Below are 15,288 nucleotides of genomic sequence, written 5' to 3' on the forward strand. Positions count from 1 at the left end.
TTGGTAAGGTACATCTGAATTGGGAAGAGCTATACATGAATTGTAAATACTTGATGGAGATACACAACCTTAAGCTCCCCTGAGTGGGATATGGCACGGCCTTTCTAGTAAATCTGGAAGAGAGCCCACGGAGCTGTAACAAGAGGTTTTGGGTCCTAAGGGGCCTGAAGCTTGTAAGCCAGGGTAGCTCCTGTGAATTCTGTTGCCTTAAACTGTACTGTCACTTTTAAATATTTTTAAGTTCATTTATTCTTGAGATAGAGAGAGACAGAGCATGAGCAGGGGAGGGGGAGAGAGAGGGGGAGACACAGAATCCGAAGCAGGCTCCAGGCTCTGAGCCGTCAGCACAGAGCCCAACGCAGGGCTCGAACTCATGAACCGCGAGATCATGACCTTAGCTGAAGCCGGACACTTAACCGACTGAGCCACCCAGGTGTCCCTGTACTGTCACTTTTGAGTGGCCAAAGAAGTTAGTTCCCAGATAGCTATGTGCACTGCGTTAAGGACTCCTGCAGAAAGAAACACCTAATGCTAATATGCTGGGAAGCTATGGTTCCTGTCCTATAGCATTCTGAGTAGATGAGGGCGAATTGTTGTCCAAGATAGTCCTGTGAGTCTGAATGTTGAGTTGAACCTAAGAAAACTCTTTGGTGGGTGTTGCAACTACCTTATCTTTATGTTGTGGTTTAGACATCAGTACTTCCATGCCATACTCAAGATCTCTAGGTTGACTTCTTAAAATATTTTCCAGTGATGTTTTTGCTAATGGGGTTGGGGTGAGGAGGAATCCATTCTAACCTCCCAGCGATCTTGTGTATCCAGAATAGTACAATATTCTTTCTGTGGTGGTAGTTTTGCCTGCATCAATATGAGCCATAATTCCAATATTTCGGATTCTGTTTGAAAGGTGGAGAAAAAAAAAAGCATGTGTTACATAGTGGTCATTACTAAAACCACACAACCAAAATATGTATTCTATATGCTGTGCAAATTTCAAAGCTAGTTACTATTTCATAAAAACGACAAAACCAGAAAATATATCCCTACCACATTATTCTGATAAAACAACTAAATAACAAACAGCTAACTACGATCTTGTGAATTTTACTTTTAGTTCTATGAAAATTGTGCTGCTGCTACATTAAAAATATTTAGCACTGAAATGGAAAAAAAACAGCTTTAAAGATATATACCAACATCTATTTATAGTTAGCGAGGGCAGAAAGCTAAATTAACAATGCTAAATTAAGCCCATGACATAAACCTTTACCTTTTCACACAGTGAATGAAAAAGACAGTATCAATGATAGTACTTACTTAGCTATGGGAGGATTGATGACAGAATGAAGGGATTTGATATCATTTCCTATCAAACCTAATGGAAAGAGGGTTATAATTGAAAAGTTTAAGAAATTTTCCTTTAATTGACAAAGAAGTTAAAATAATTTTAAGCAAATACAGTAATTCCAAGTACAGTAAAATCCAAGATAAATAAAACTTTCTTTTACCTAAAGGTTATATCTCTAAAGAAAAGGCAATGGATGATGATAAGGTAAATTTTCAAACATAAATTTCTAGAAGACATCCTTAGAAAAATATAAATTTACCCCAATCTTTCCCACTTTTTTTTAATGTTTATTTATTTTTGACAGAGCATAAGCAGGAGGGGGGCAGAAAGAGGGGATGAGAGAGGGGGCTAGAAAATCAAAGCAGCCTCTGTGCTGACAGCAGTGAGCCCGATGTGGGGCTCGAACTCACGAACCGCAAGATCATAACCTGAACCAACTGACTGAGGTCAACCGACTTAGCTACCCAGGTGCCCCTAATCTTTGCCACTTTCTACAATTCTACAATAGACATAAAAAATATAGTAGAATGTTCATAGCAATGATCTTAAGGCAACAGCTCCTGAACCAAAGAAAAATAAAATGCACAGTCCTGTGAACCTGCAATGTCAAGGCCTAAAAAGTTAAGAGTGATCCTCATATCAGATGACGATGAATTTTTGTACAATTTGAAACCCATCTTCCCTCAGTACTTCCAAGCATACAATATCTTTAACGATGGCCTGGGAAGTATCAGTGAATTGGAGTTATAACAATCTAAGACTTCTAAAAGGCCAAGTAGTATTTCTCGAATACAAAAAGCCCATAATAATTTACTCCATACTTATATATTTTATTAATTTTAAAGCAAAAATGCAGTTACATTTATAAATTTAATCTACACCTATTTAAATCAGTTTTGCAAAACTTCTACAATAAATTAAGAATAGTTCTATTGTATTTTGAAAACCTCCTAGCAGTTCTAAGACTGAAGGATGGCCTGTATGGCTGCAGATAAATTTGATGAGCAAAATATAGAAACGTAGATACAAGCCAATACTGCAGACCATTAAATTCACATGCCCTTAACAGTCACACAATCAGTATCATTACTCCATTACTCTCACATGACAAAGATGGTAATTCGAACAGCAACAGAATGCAACTAGTTTCAATGAGTCTCCCATATGCTTGCTTCAAACACAGAAGACCATTCAGAATTAGTTGCTCAGGCTACCAGCTTTCAATAGCCATACTACCTAACGTAAACTATCCCAGATAAGTATTTAACCAACTACTCTTAAGAACCTTTAAAATAAATTATTTGGGCAAACCTCGAATGACAGAAAATACTTATGTATAAAAACCAGAAAAGGACTAGAAAATAAGTATTTTACAGCAAGAGCACTCTACAAATAGACAACCCGCTAAACTTTTGAGCCAGCGACTAAAGCCACCAACCTTTCTCTTTGTTTAGCTCATGTGGATGGGGAGCAGATAAGGAGCACAGGCCTACTACCCCTGGCATCTATCAGACCACATCCAACTCATAATAATCTTAAGGAAATAGCCAAGAAGTAAAAAGGAAGCAGTATTCTGAATGGAATGCTTGCCAACAAGAGAGAGAAAAAGCAAACAAGCAGTAAAATGAGAATCAAATTTTGTACCTGGTAGAGAACTGTAGTTTCTTCCAAGAGGCACATGTGGCTTTAGTCTTTGTAAACTTGATCTCATTTTAGAGCAACACATATTCTAGTGAGGAGAAAAAGAACCCTGACATTAATTTTATTTTAGCATTTCTGATTACAGTACTTTTAACATCATAACTATGCTTTGTGAGAAGATGAAATACTTTGAATCTCCTTAAAGTAGTCTGAATTTATTAACTCTAGCTCCTTTAAAAAGTGACAACCCAAAATTATACTACAGGAAAGAACAAAAATAAAACTAAAACTGACTTGCTATTTTGAGCTGATCTTAGATGATGGTTCTCTAACATCTGCAGCATTAACATCACAAGGAACACAAATTCTACAGATCTACTCCAGACAAGAAAATAACAAACTCTGGGGACAGAGGCAAACAATCTGTGGGAATTTTCATTTAACTGAAGTATAATGAACACAGTGTTGTATTACTTTCAGGTGTACTGAACAATCTGCATTTCTACAAGCCCTCCAGGTGATTCTGATAGCTACAGTTTGAGAACCAGAGCCCTGAAGTTTCCAGAGAGCCAGAAAAGTTAATCAGGTCTCTCACCCTGGCTACTTCTTGATTCTCCTCTACAGCTGCTAAGAGCTGGTGAGGGTCATGAACTCTAAAACCATTAGCTGTTTTGGGGATTTATAAAAGCGGTTACAAATTAGAATCACCTGGAAAACTTTAAAAAACATTTGGCGAGATGGGGGGTAGTTGGGAGAACTAGGGACTGGCATTTTTTAAAAGTTTCTTTAGTATCTTCTCCCAGTGTTTCCACACAGAGGTTGATTATTACCCATCCCAATTTATCCCCAAACAACGAGATACACATTTAATGGCTGCTAATACATTTGGAATTGTTATAGTTAGTATAATAATTTGGGGTTGTCACAATCTGCCTTTTAATGCTATCTTGGAATGCATGCCTGTCTTCTATATCACTTCTACATCAGTTAGCAAGTTTTTGTCAATAAAACACTGTTATCCTAAGAAATATTTCAAAAGTATGGACTCAAAGATATTTAAATTTCCACTGCATACTGATCTGGGTAAGAGAGTAGCTACCTGTCACAGGCATGTAGTCTGAAAGCATCAGCAATGAACACACTAAAGAAAACCTGTGTAAGTCTTTGGGACACTAATGACTTCAAAATGGAATATACAAATGGATATTCTTTAAAACGTTGCACAGTGAATTTTCAAGTAGCCAAATGAATTTACAGACTAGTGATAAGGTCTGCTGCTTCTTTGTTACAGTTTCTCCCACACTCCCTGTTAAGAAAAACTGCTGAAAATAAAGATACACTAGTCTAAGAGTATACTAGGCCTTTGGGGAAGTAAAGGAACTGAACGTGCTGAAGTACATTTAATTTTGCAAGAAAAACTTACATTAACGTGCAGGATGGGTATTTTCTTATGACTGACTACAAATTTCCTCAAGTTGGACAACATGTTGATCCTCTGTTATTCTCTGGAAAAGAAATATACAAAAATTTTAAACTAAGTTTGCATATTATATGTCAGGAAGACATACGTAAAGCATATGCAACATATATGGTAACAATGTATTATGTTGAAACAATAGGTGCAATACTTTTAGCTATCAAAAACTCCATGCATCATTCAGAAAATAAAAATTCTGACACAAATGAGAAATATGGTTCTCAAGCTAAAATATTCTTTATTTTTTCAACGTTTTAATTCTTCAAGATATGTACATACCATAAAAAAGATTGGAATTATAAAAATGTAACCAAAATGCATTTATGTATTTACATAAAATTTAGTATAAAAAGGTAAGCTTCTACATGTTAATTTGTTAATTTCTCATTGGTAATGTAACTTATTGGTTTACTTATATATTCTGATTTTATTCATTCATACCATAAATATGTAAAAAAATACACAAGAGCAAGTTGTCTTCTGTGACTATAAAAACTAAGTGTGTTTATTTTTTTTAATTGAAACCCAAGTTAGTTAACATATACTGTAAAAATTGTTTCAGGAGTAGAATTTAGTGATTCATCACTTACATGTATCACCCAGTGCTCATCCCAACAAGTGCCCTCCTTAATGCCCATCACCCATTTAGCTCCTCCCCCCACCCTACACACAGCCAACAACCCTCAGTTTGTTCTCTGTATTTAAGAGTCTCTTATGGTTTGTTTCCCTCTCTGTTTTTTATTATTTTTGCTTCCCTTCCCCTACGGTCATCTGTTTGGTTTCTTAAATTCCACATATGACTGAAATCACCTGTCTTTCTCTGATTTATTTCATTTAGCATAATACACTGTAGTTCCATCCACATTGTTATAAACGGGAAGATTTCATTATTTTGATCACCAAGTAATATTCCATGGAATATATATACCACATCTCCTTTATCCATTCATCAGTCGATAGTTATTTGGGCTTTCCATACTTTGGCTATTGTTGATAGGTCTGCTATAAACATTGGGGTGCACGTGCCCCTTCAAATCAGCACTCCTGTATCCTTTGGATAAATACCTAGTAATCCAATTACTGGGTCATAAGGTAGTTCTATTTTTAATTTTTTGAAGAACCTCCATACTGTTTTCCAGAGTGGCTGAAGCAGTTTTTGCATTCCCATCTCCACATCCTCACCAACATCTGTTGTTGCTAGGAGTTTTTAATTTTAGCCATTCTGACAGGTGTGAGGTGGTATTTCATTGTGGGTTTCGTTTATATTTCTCTGATGAGTGATGTTGAGCATCTTTTCAGGTGTCTGTTGGCCATCTGGATGTCTTCTTTGGGAAAGTGTCTATTCATGTCTTTTGCCCATGTCTTTACTGGATTATTTGGGTTTTGGGTGTGGAGTTTGGTAAGTTCTTTATAGATTTTGGATACTAACCCTTTATTTGACACGTCATCTGCAAATATCTTCTCCCATTCCGCTGGATGCCTTTTAGTTTTGCTGATTGTTTCCTTTGCTGTGCAGAAGTTTTTTATCTTGATGAGGTCACAATAGTTCATTTTTGCTTTTGTTTCCCTTGCCTTTGGAGACTTGTCAAGTAAGAAGTTGCTGTGGCTGAAGTCAAAGAGGTTGTTGCCTGTTTTCTCCTTTAGTATTTTGATGACCTCCTGTCTTAGGTTTAGGTCTTTCATCCATTTTGAGTTTATTTTTGTATATGGTGTAAGAAAAGTGGTCCAAGTTCATTCTTCTGCACTGAGCAGTTTTCCCAACACTATTTTTTTTAATGTTTATTTTTGAGAGACAGAGTGTGAACGGGGGAGGGACAGAGAGAGAGGGAGACACAAAATCCGAAGCAGGCTCCAGATCTGAGCTGTCAGCACAGAGTCTGATGCGTGGCTCGAACTCACAGACTGCCAAGATCATGACCTGGGCCAAAGTCGGACGCCCAACTGACTGAGCCACCCAGGCGCCCCTGTAGTTCTCCTTTTTAGTGGGATCTTTGGTTTTGAAATCAAAGTAATACTGGCCTCGCAGAATCAGTCTGGAAGTTTTCCTTCCATTTCTATTCTTTGGAATCGCTTCAAAAGAATAGGTGTTAACTCTTCTTTAAATGTTTGGTAGAATTCCCCCAGAAAGCCATCTGGCCCTGAACTCTTCCTTATTGGGACATTTTTGGTCTGTGATCCAATTTCTTTACTGTTAATGGCTCTGTTCAAATTTTCTATTTCTTCCTGTTTCGGTTTTGGTAGTTTATATGTTTCTAGGAATGTGTCCACTTCTTCCAGACTGCCCAATTTGTTTGCATATAATTGCTCCTCATATTCTCTTACTATTGCTTGTACTTCTGCAGTGTTGGTTGTGATCTCTCCTCTTTCATTCGTGATTTTATTTACTTGGGTCCTTTCCCTTTTCTTTTTGATCAATCTGGCTAGGGAATATTCTACTTTTCTTAATTCTTTCAAAGAACCATCACCTGATTTCATTGATCTGTTCTACTGTTTTGTTTTTTATATTTTAAGATCATTGACTTGTTCTCTAATCTTTATTTTTTCCCTTTTTCTGCTGGCTTTGGGTTTTATTTGCTGTTATTTTTCCAGCTCCTTTAGGTGTAAGGTTAGGTTGCGTATTTGAGACTTTTCTTCCTTCTTTAGGAAGGTGTGAATTGCTATATGCTTCTCTCTTATGACTGCCTTTGCTGCATCTCAGAGGTTTTGGGCTGTCATGTTTTCATTTTTAATTTCAGCCTGACTAGATTTTATTTCTTCTATCTCCGCAAAAAAGGATTCTTTGCTGTCTTCTATGCTTTTTTCAACCCCAGCTAGTATTCTTAACATGGTTCTAAATTCTGGTTCAGATATCTTATTTATATCTGTGTTAAGTCCCTTGCTGTTATTTCTTCCTGTTCTTTCTGTTGCGGTGAATTCCTTCATTTTGTCATTTTGGAGGAAGAAAAAATTAATAAAATAAAAAATATTAAAAAATTAGTAACAAAACAAAAAAATCAAACAAAGGAAGAAGCTAGATCCTAGGTGTGTTTCTGCTTGCTTAAAGAAGCTTGATAGAATACAGAAAAAAGGTAAAGAAAAAATGTTAAAGTTAAAAAAATTAAATAATAAAATAAAGTAAATAAAATGAAATAGAATAAAAAATTTTTTAAATAAAAATCAAAGTAAAAAAATTTTTAAAAATTTTCTTTCTGTATCCATGAAAGAAAAAAAAGAAAACAATTTAAGCAAAAACAGAAGCAAAGAAAATGAACAAATGAACCAGCAAACAGAATGAAACCCGAATGAAGTTATATGCAGTCTCCCCTAGAAATGAAACTATGAAGCACTCTGCATTCTGTACATTAAGCTGGTGGAGTGACTTGTGCTGATCTTCTGGGGGATGTGCTTGATGGGCGCAGTTGGGTGGGGCTCTGTTCTCCACTAGGTGGCGCTGCTTACCTTACTGGGGTGGCACATGTGTGCAAGCCCGGGAGAAGTGGAAATGCCTTCACCCAGCTCCCTCCTCTCTGTTACAGGACATTTGCGCTCTCACCCACCCGTAATCAAGCACCCCTCCTCCATCTCAGGCCTCTGTCCACCCCCTGTCTCTACCCTGTAAGCTGTCCACCCGCCTTCCAGGTGCCACCTCCCTCCAGAGTTTTATCTCACATGGGGTTGTGTTTCAAAACTCCACACTTGAGAGGACCCTGCAGCATGGACCCACACCAACCCTCTGGAGGAGGGTCTCACTGAGCGATGGCCGGGTGCTGGCTTGCCTCAGAAAACATTCATGCAATAGTGCAGCAGCAGAGTTTCAGAAATTATCGCAAACCACAACACACAGCCAGCATCAGGTTTTACTGCACTCTGGTATCTTTGTCCCAATACCAGCAAACGTGGCTGCTCTCCAGGGTCCACTGGGACCGTGGTCCAGGAGAGGCCACATGGCCTTTACCAAATGTACTCCAAGCAGGGGAACCACTTCTCCCCATGTGACACAGGGACCCCTCAGACCCTGCTGCCTACTCCTGGGGATTCACCCTAATTCCTCCCTAGAGCACCACCAGTCACTGAGCTCTGAAACTTCAGACTCTGCTCTCCACTGTTAATAGAATCCTGGTGGTACTAAAACCCTCTACTTTCACCCTGTCAGTTTTGGAGAACAGATTTCTTGTTCAGTCCCCTGCAAGTGTTTTCACTCTTCCTCTTTCTCTCCAGCTACTTTCAGAGAGTGCTTTTCTTGCACAATCCTGATGCACTGCACTATCCCCTTTTTTTCTGTGCTCTCTCCATGAAAATGGCTCCCCACCCTCCATGGCTTTTCTCTCCACCAGTTCACCTCTCTGTACCGAGTACCTGCCAAGTTTTGTGGCTCAAGTTATGCAGATTGTTGCGTTAATCCTCAGATCAATTTCCCAGGTGTTCAAAATGGTCTGGTGCTGATCTAGCTGCATTTCAGGGATGAGACAACCTCAGGGTCTCCGTGCTGCTCTGCCATCTTAACTCCTCCCCTCCAAAACTAAGGAACTTTAGTTTAAAAATATTTACTGAATTGATGGGGTGTTTGGGTGGCTCAGTCGGTTAAGCATCTGACTCTTGGTTTCGACCTGAGTCAAGATCTCACAGTTTCTGAGTTGGAGCCCTACATTGGTCTCTGTGCTTACAGCATGGAGCCTGCTTGGGATTCTCTCTCTTCCTCTCTCTCTGCCCCTCCCCTGCTCGCACTCTCTCTCTTTCTCTCAAAATAAATAAACTTAAAAATTAAAAACAAAACTATTTACTGAACTGAATATTCACTATGTTTCAAGTACACCATCAAGGCTATAAAAATTCATGGAAGTATCTGACACTGGGTGGGGAGCAGGGAGATAGACTGTGTGCTATGTTATACAAGAATCCATGTCAAAATTCATTATTCTTCCTCCTAAATCTGTTCCTGTGTCTTGGAACAGACATATTCACTAGCCCTCATTTAGGAAGTCATCAAATCCTTTTGATTTTATTTCCTAAATATACCTTGAATCCAATCCCTCTTCATTTCCAGTACCAAAGAATGTTTGCAGTATCATGCATGTTAGATCCATTCTAAAAGAGAACAGATTTTAACACAATAAAATACGAAAAAACTCACTAACAGGGTTTGACTTCACATTGCACTAAGAAACTACCACTTGTCAAAAGCCTGGTAAAGTCATGCACAATTTTCTGAAAAGACTATTAAAATACTCTTCCTTTTCTCAACCACCTATATGTATGAGGCTGGACTTACTTCAGAAGTTCAATCAAAAATAAAAAACATACATATATAGTAACAAATACAGAAGGTGATATGAGATGTCAGCTGTATTCTGTTATGCCCAAAATTAAAGAGATTTGTAAAACTAAGGCAGTGTAAAAGATTCCTCAAATGAAATTATTTTTGTTTTGGAAAATAATAGGTTATTTCTCATAAAACTGTATAACTTACATCAACAGTTAGTTGATTTACTATGTTTAAGTGAATTACTAAAATATTTTAAAGTTTTGTTTTAATATCTAAAGATTGAATATGAATTATAACACACATAAACAAAACTCTTTGGAGTTCTGAATCATTTTTAAGAGTGTGAAGAGCTCCTTTAGCTACATTTTTAAAACTTATTCCAACACCCTGTTTCCCCAAGTGAATGCCCATGATTATTTTAGGTTCTAAGAAAAAAAAATGATTTACCAAATATCAGAAAAACTAGCCAAGAGAATCCATTTTGTAGATAGTAATGCTTAAGAAGTTAAAATAATTTGCTTTAAAAGGTGAATTTAAGGAAAAATATTAAGGAAATAATAACATAGCTGACATTCAGATATGACCAGTCTCAAAAAGTAGTACTCAAATCACTGAAGTGGGATATAATGCTTTAATCCATTCTTTACACATATCCTTCAAATAAACAACATCCTCTTGTCACTTCCCTACTCAAAACATTTAAAGGTTCTTAATACAACAAAACCTGTCCCAAACTACCTTCATGACTTGTACTCTCCTATTCCCTACTCTAAACCGGGGAGCTGTAGCCAAAATTCCCCAGGAACACCATGCTATGGCATCTTTGTATGTAACGTAGCCACAGCCTGAAAGCAGTCCTAGAATCCCCAAGACCCCACACCTGGTAAATTTCCATTCAATCTTCAAGTCCCAGCTTGGAACCTTTTCCTAATTTCCTAGGAAGTTTTAATACCACCTTCTTTATGTTTTTATAACACTCAGAACTTATATTTACTCACGACATATAAAATATTTATAAGCTATCTCCACTACTGTGAGCTCTCCAAAAGGAAGGATCTTCCACTAACACTGCCCAGCAAAATGCTATACTTTTTGATTTATTAAGTTGATTAGGGCCCTCCAGTGATTTTCTTCTTCCCTGTGGATCAATGATCTTCAACAAAAATGGATGCCTACTACTGGTGCTATAAAGTGAGTTATTCTATAAGGCCCAGACCTCCTTAGGCCTTGGAGAATAAAGAACTCACTAAATGTTTTAACACCTGATGGTACAAAAGCAATAATAAGGGGAAAAAAGGGGAACTACCCATTCTACATTACTAGCAACAAGTTACACTATGAACAAATACAAAGAACTCATGGTTTGTTTTTTAAAACATCAGTAGAGAATCATGCCTGTAAAACTTAATATACAAAAACAGAAATCATGGACCACTAAAGAACAACCACAAAATACATCAGTATGCAAGCAAAATGAAGATGATGTTGCTAAGAATCAAGTAATATATGAAAAAAGATGCTACAGCATCAAGTTCAAATGGTCTGTTTGCAGATGATATTTGTCACTGTACTTAGTAATTTCTCCTCAATTAGAAACTTCATTTCAGATCTGTGTCATATTCAATGTTTTTTAGAAAAATATCAAGTATGAATTAGCCCAATATGTTTATTATTGATTAATGTCAATCCCTAATATCTTTGCTTTTTCTCTTTATGTTGACTAGGTCATCTCATGCTATCAATCTAAACACTCGTTTTTATTTATTTCTAGCAGAAGTTCTAAAACAAATCATCTAAAGTGAGGTACATTTTATCTAAATTTTAAAAATCAGTTCTAGACTTTAACTTCATTCAAGAAAAAAGTTTGCCCAATTAACTTTTACTCGCTAAAGGAAAAAAAAAAGCTCAGGTAAAGATTCTCTTAAATTTATATCAACTGGACTGATAAAGCACTTCACAATTCCCCGGTTCATCTACATTTACTGCAGCAACACAGGGAGTTGGTTATCAGAAATAAAAAAAGTAAGTAACACATGATCCCCAACCTCAAGAAAAAGGTTAGCTTTAAAAATTCTATTCTGTCTCATGCATGTCACAGTAGTAACTATTTCATTCATGGCAATTTTTACAAAGGTCTTACCATACCTATTCTTTAATGTAAAGAAGCTTGACTTTTTTAACCACACACAATCAATTTATAAATCAGCTTTCACAACCTCCGGACGTTTCACTTATAATCTCATCTATATCAATAAATTCTACCTAAAGTTTCATCCAGATCAGAAGAATGCACTTTTATGCTTCTAACTGCCAGCATGCAAACAACAGATAGCTACTATAGACTTTAATAGGTAAAAAGAAGTGATGATAGCCAATTTGGCTACTACCATATATATAGGAAGTAAGTTTTTCTAAAAGAGTTTTGCTGACATTAATCTGCTTAAGCAACCATTTTTAACCTGCAATCACAGCTGAAAGTAAAAACAAATGATAAACAACATAGCCAACCACTTTGCCTCCTCTATTTTACACAAATCAAAATGTGACAACTGCTTAACCTTTAGAACTTCATTTATTTTCTGTTCTTAATTCAAAAGGCAAAGAGTGCATGAGTGGCTTTGACAATCAGAAATGAAAAAACATACTGATGATCTCACAACTTAAACGTACTAAAAGTTTCCATAAGCTGAAAGAACTACAACAGGAAACAATAAGGATAAATTTCACAATGTTAACCAAACAAAACCAACACAAAAGGGTTCATACTGTATGATTCCTATTATGTAAAGTATAAAATGGGCAAAGCTAATCCATTCTGCTACAAGTCTGGATAGTTCTTCTACTTGGGAGTCCAGTGACTGGAAAGAGGCATGAGGAGGACTTCTAAGGTGCAGGCTAATATAATTTCTTGATTCAGGTGTGAATTACAGGGTGTGGTCAGAGTCTGAAAACTCACTGAAGCATATGTCTATAGTATGCATTTTTCTGCGTGTATGTTACAATGCAATGAAAGTCTTTTAAAAACTTTTCATAAACTTCTAATTATAATACAAACTTCAAGTGGACCCTTCCCTTGTGGTGCAAAGATCCTACTAGTTTAGAGGACCTGCTGGAGTCCCAATTCTGTGATCTGTAATATATCAGTTAAAATCTCTGAGCCTATCTTTCCATCTATAACACTACGGGATCAGTATGAGAATTAAGTTCATTTATTCAACAAGAATTTACTGTTGTTGTATCTACCACTGCCTTCTAAGTAAAGGGATTAAAATTTCTGATGCATAGGGGCACTTGTACCCCAATGTTTATAGCAGCACTCTCAACAATAGCCAAATTATGGAAAGAGCCTAAATGTCCATCAAATGATGAATGGATAAAGAAATTGTGGTTTATATACACAATGGAGTACTACGTGGCAATGAGAAAGAACGAAATATGGCCCTTTGTAGCAATGTGGATGGAACTGGAGAGTGTGATGCTAAGTGAAATAAGCCATACAGAGAAAGACAGATACCATATGGTTTCACTCTTATGTGGATCCTGAGAAACTTAACAGGAACCCATGGGGGAGGGGAAGGAAAAAAAAAAAAAAAGAGAGAGAGGTTAGAGTGGGAGAGAGCCAAAGCATAAGAGACTCTTAAAAAATGAGAACAAACTGAGGGCTGATGGGGGGTGGAAGGGAAGGGAGGGGAGGGTGGGTGATGGGTACTGAAGAGGGCATCTTTTGGGATGAGCACTGGGTGTTGTATGGAAACAAATTTGACAATAAATTTCATATATTTAAAAAAAATTAATACAATACAATAAAATAAAATAAAATAAAAATAAAATTAGTGTACAAAAGACATCCTTAGGCTCATACTGTCTCTATCTTTTTTGGTGGAAATAGACAAAGGGAATAAATAAAATACATAGCATCTCATATGGTAATACGTGCTACAGAGAATTAGGAAAGAAAAATTGGGCAGTAACTGTAACCAAGGTCACTTACTCAAGTGACATTTAAATGACATTTAAGCTGAGAGAAGACATTTGCAAACGACATATCAGATAAACGGTTAGTATCCAAAATCTGTAAAGAACTTATCAAACTCAACACCCAAAAAACAAATAATCCAGTGAAGAAATGGGCAAAAGACATGAACAGACACTTCTCCAAGGAAGACATCCAGATGACCAACCAACACATGAAAAAATGCTCAACATCAGTCATCATCAGGGAAATACAAATCAACACCACAATGAGATACCACCTTACACCTGTCAGAATGGCTAACATTAACAACTCAGGCAACAACAGATGTTGGCGAGGATGCAGAGAAAGAGGATCTCTTTTGCATTGTTGGTGGCAATGCAAGCTGGTGCAGCCACTCTGGAAAACAGTATGGAGGTTCCTCAAAAAACTAAAAACAGAACTACCGCAGGACCCAGCAATAGCACTACTAGGCATTTATCCAAGGGATACAGGTGTGCTGTTTTGAAAGGACACATGCACTCCAATGTTTACAGCAGCACTACCAACAATAGCCAAAGTATGGAAAGAGCCCAAATGTCTATCGATGGACGAATGAAGACGTGGTGTATATATATATACATACACACACATATATATACATACACACACATATACATACATACAATGGAGTATCACTTGGCAATCAAAAAGAATGAAATCTTGCCATTTGCAACTACGTGGATGGAACTGGAGGGTATTATGCTAAGCGAAATTAGTCAGAGAAAGACAAATATATGATTTCAATCATATGAGGACTTTAAGACAACAGATAAACACAAGGGAAGGGAAGCGAAAATAATATAAAAACAGGGAGGGTGACAAAACAGAAGAGACTCTTACATATGGAGAACAAACAGAGGGTTCCTGGAGGGGCTGCGGGAAGGGGGGTGGGCTAAATGGGTAAGGGGCACTAAGGAGTCTATTCCTGAAATCACTGTTGCACTATATGCTAACTTGGATGTAAATTTAAAAAATAAAGTAAAATAAAATAAATTAAAAAACAAAACAAAAATAAATGACATTTAAGCAAAGAACTCAAGTGTGTGAAGCAATACCTGGGGGAAGTGTATTCTAGGAAGAAAGATTACGTAATGTATTGCACCTGAAAATGCACAAATGTCAGAATTAGGGTTTTAAAGAAAATAAATCACATTAGAAGATACAGCCATGAAAAACTGCCTCGAATCCATACACTGAGATTGAGGGGGAGGATGATGGCCCTCGGGGCGGGGGTGGGGTGGGGTGGGGAATCCTTTCCTCCCCCTCCGTGGCTGGCTGTTGTATCCCACAAGGGGGCACGGTGGCCAAGGGGGCAGGGTCATAGGCACGCGGGAGTCGCACCGCGCGGTCCTCGACCCATCTGGCACTGGAGCGCATACCGGAGGTCGGCTTTTTCCCGCCAGGTGCTGAGAGTCGCCGGTGCAGACCGCGCCGAAGTCCGCAAAGGCCTCACCGTCACGATACACTACGTCGGCGAAAGCCCTAGTACCACCAGAAAGGAACTTCGAGCTTCCTCACCCACGTCCTCCGGTCGCCGCACTCCACCACTTCCGGCGGTGCACCAC

General features: G+C 37.7%; 1 protein-coding gene across 3 annotated transcripts in view; it reads right to left on the minus strand.

Annotated features, from left to right (window-relative positions):
* The window catches only part of GFM2 (GTP dependent ribosome recycling factor mitochondrial 2), a 73,611-nt gene extending 58,331 nt beyond the window's left edge, over positions 1–15,280 (minus strand). For 2 of the 3 annotated variants that reach the window (XM_049649636.1, XM_049649635.1), the window contains exons 1-5: positions 15,103–15,280; positions 4,413–4,494; positions 2,993–3,077; positions 1,318–1,375; positions 799–896 (exon numbers count right to left, since the gene is read on the minus strand). In XM_049649636.1, coding sequence (XP_049505593.1) covers positions 799–896; positions 1,318–1,375; positions 2,993–3,077; positions 4,413–4,475 — 304 coding nt within the window. In that variant the 5' untranslated portion in view covers positions 4,476–4,494; positions 15,103–15,280. Of the gene's footprint in view, positions 1–667; positions 897–1,317; positions 1,376–2,992; positions 3,078–4,412; positions 4,495–15,102 lie in introns of those variants that run through there. The other variant, XM_049649637.1, reaches the window with a different exon arrangement.
* Positions 15,281–15,288: the final 8 nt, after the last annotated feature.

The sequence above is a fragment of the Panthera uncia genome (assembly GCF_023721935.1).
Source record: "Panthera uncia isolate 11264 chromosome A1 unlocalized genomic scaffold, Puncia_PCG_1.0 HiC_scaffold_17, whole genome shotgun sequence".
NCBI lineage: Eukaryota > Metazoa > Chordata > Mammalia > Carnivora > Felidae > Panthera > Panthera uncia.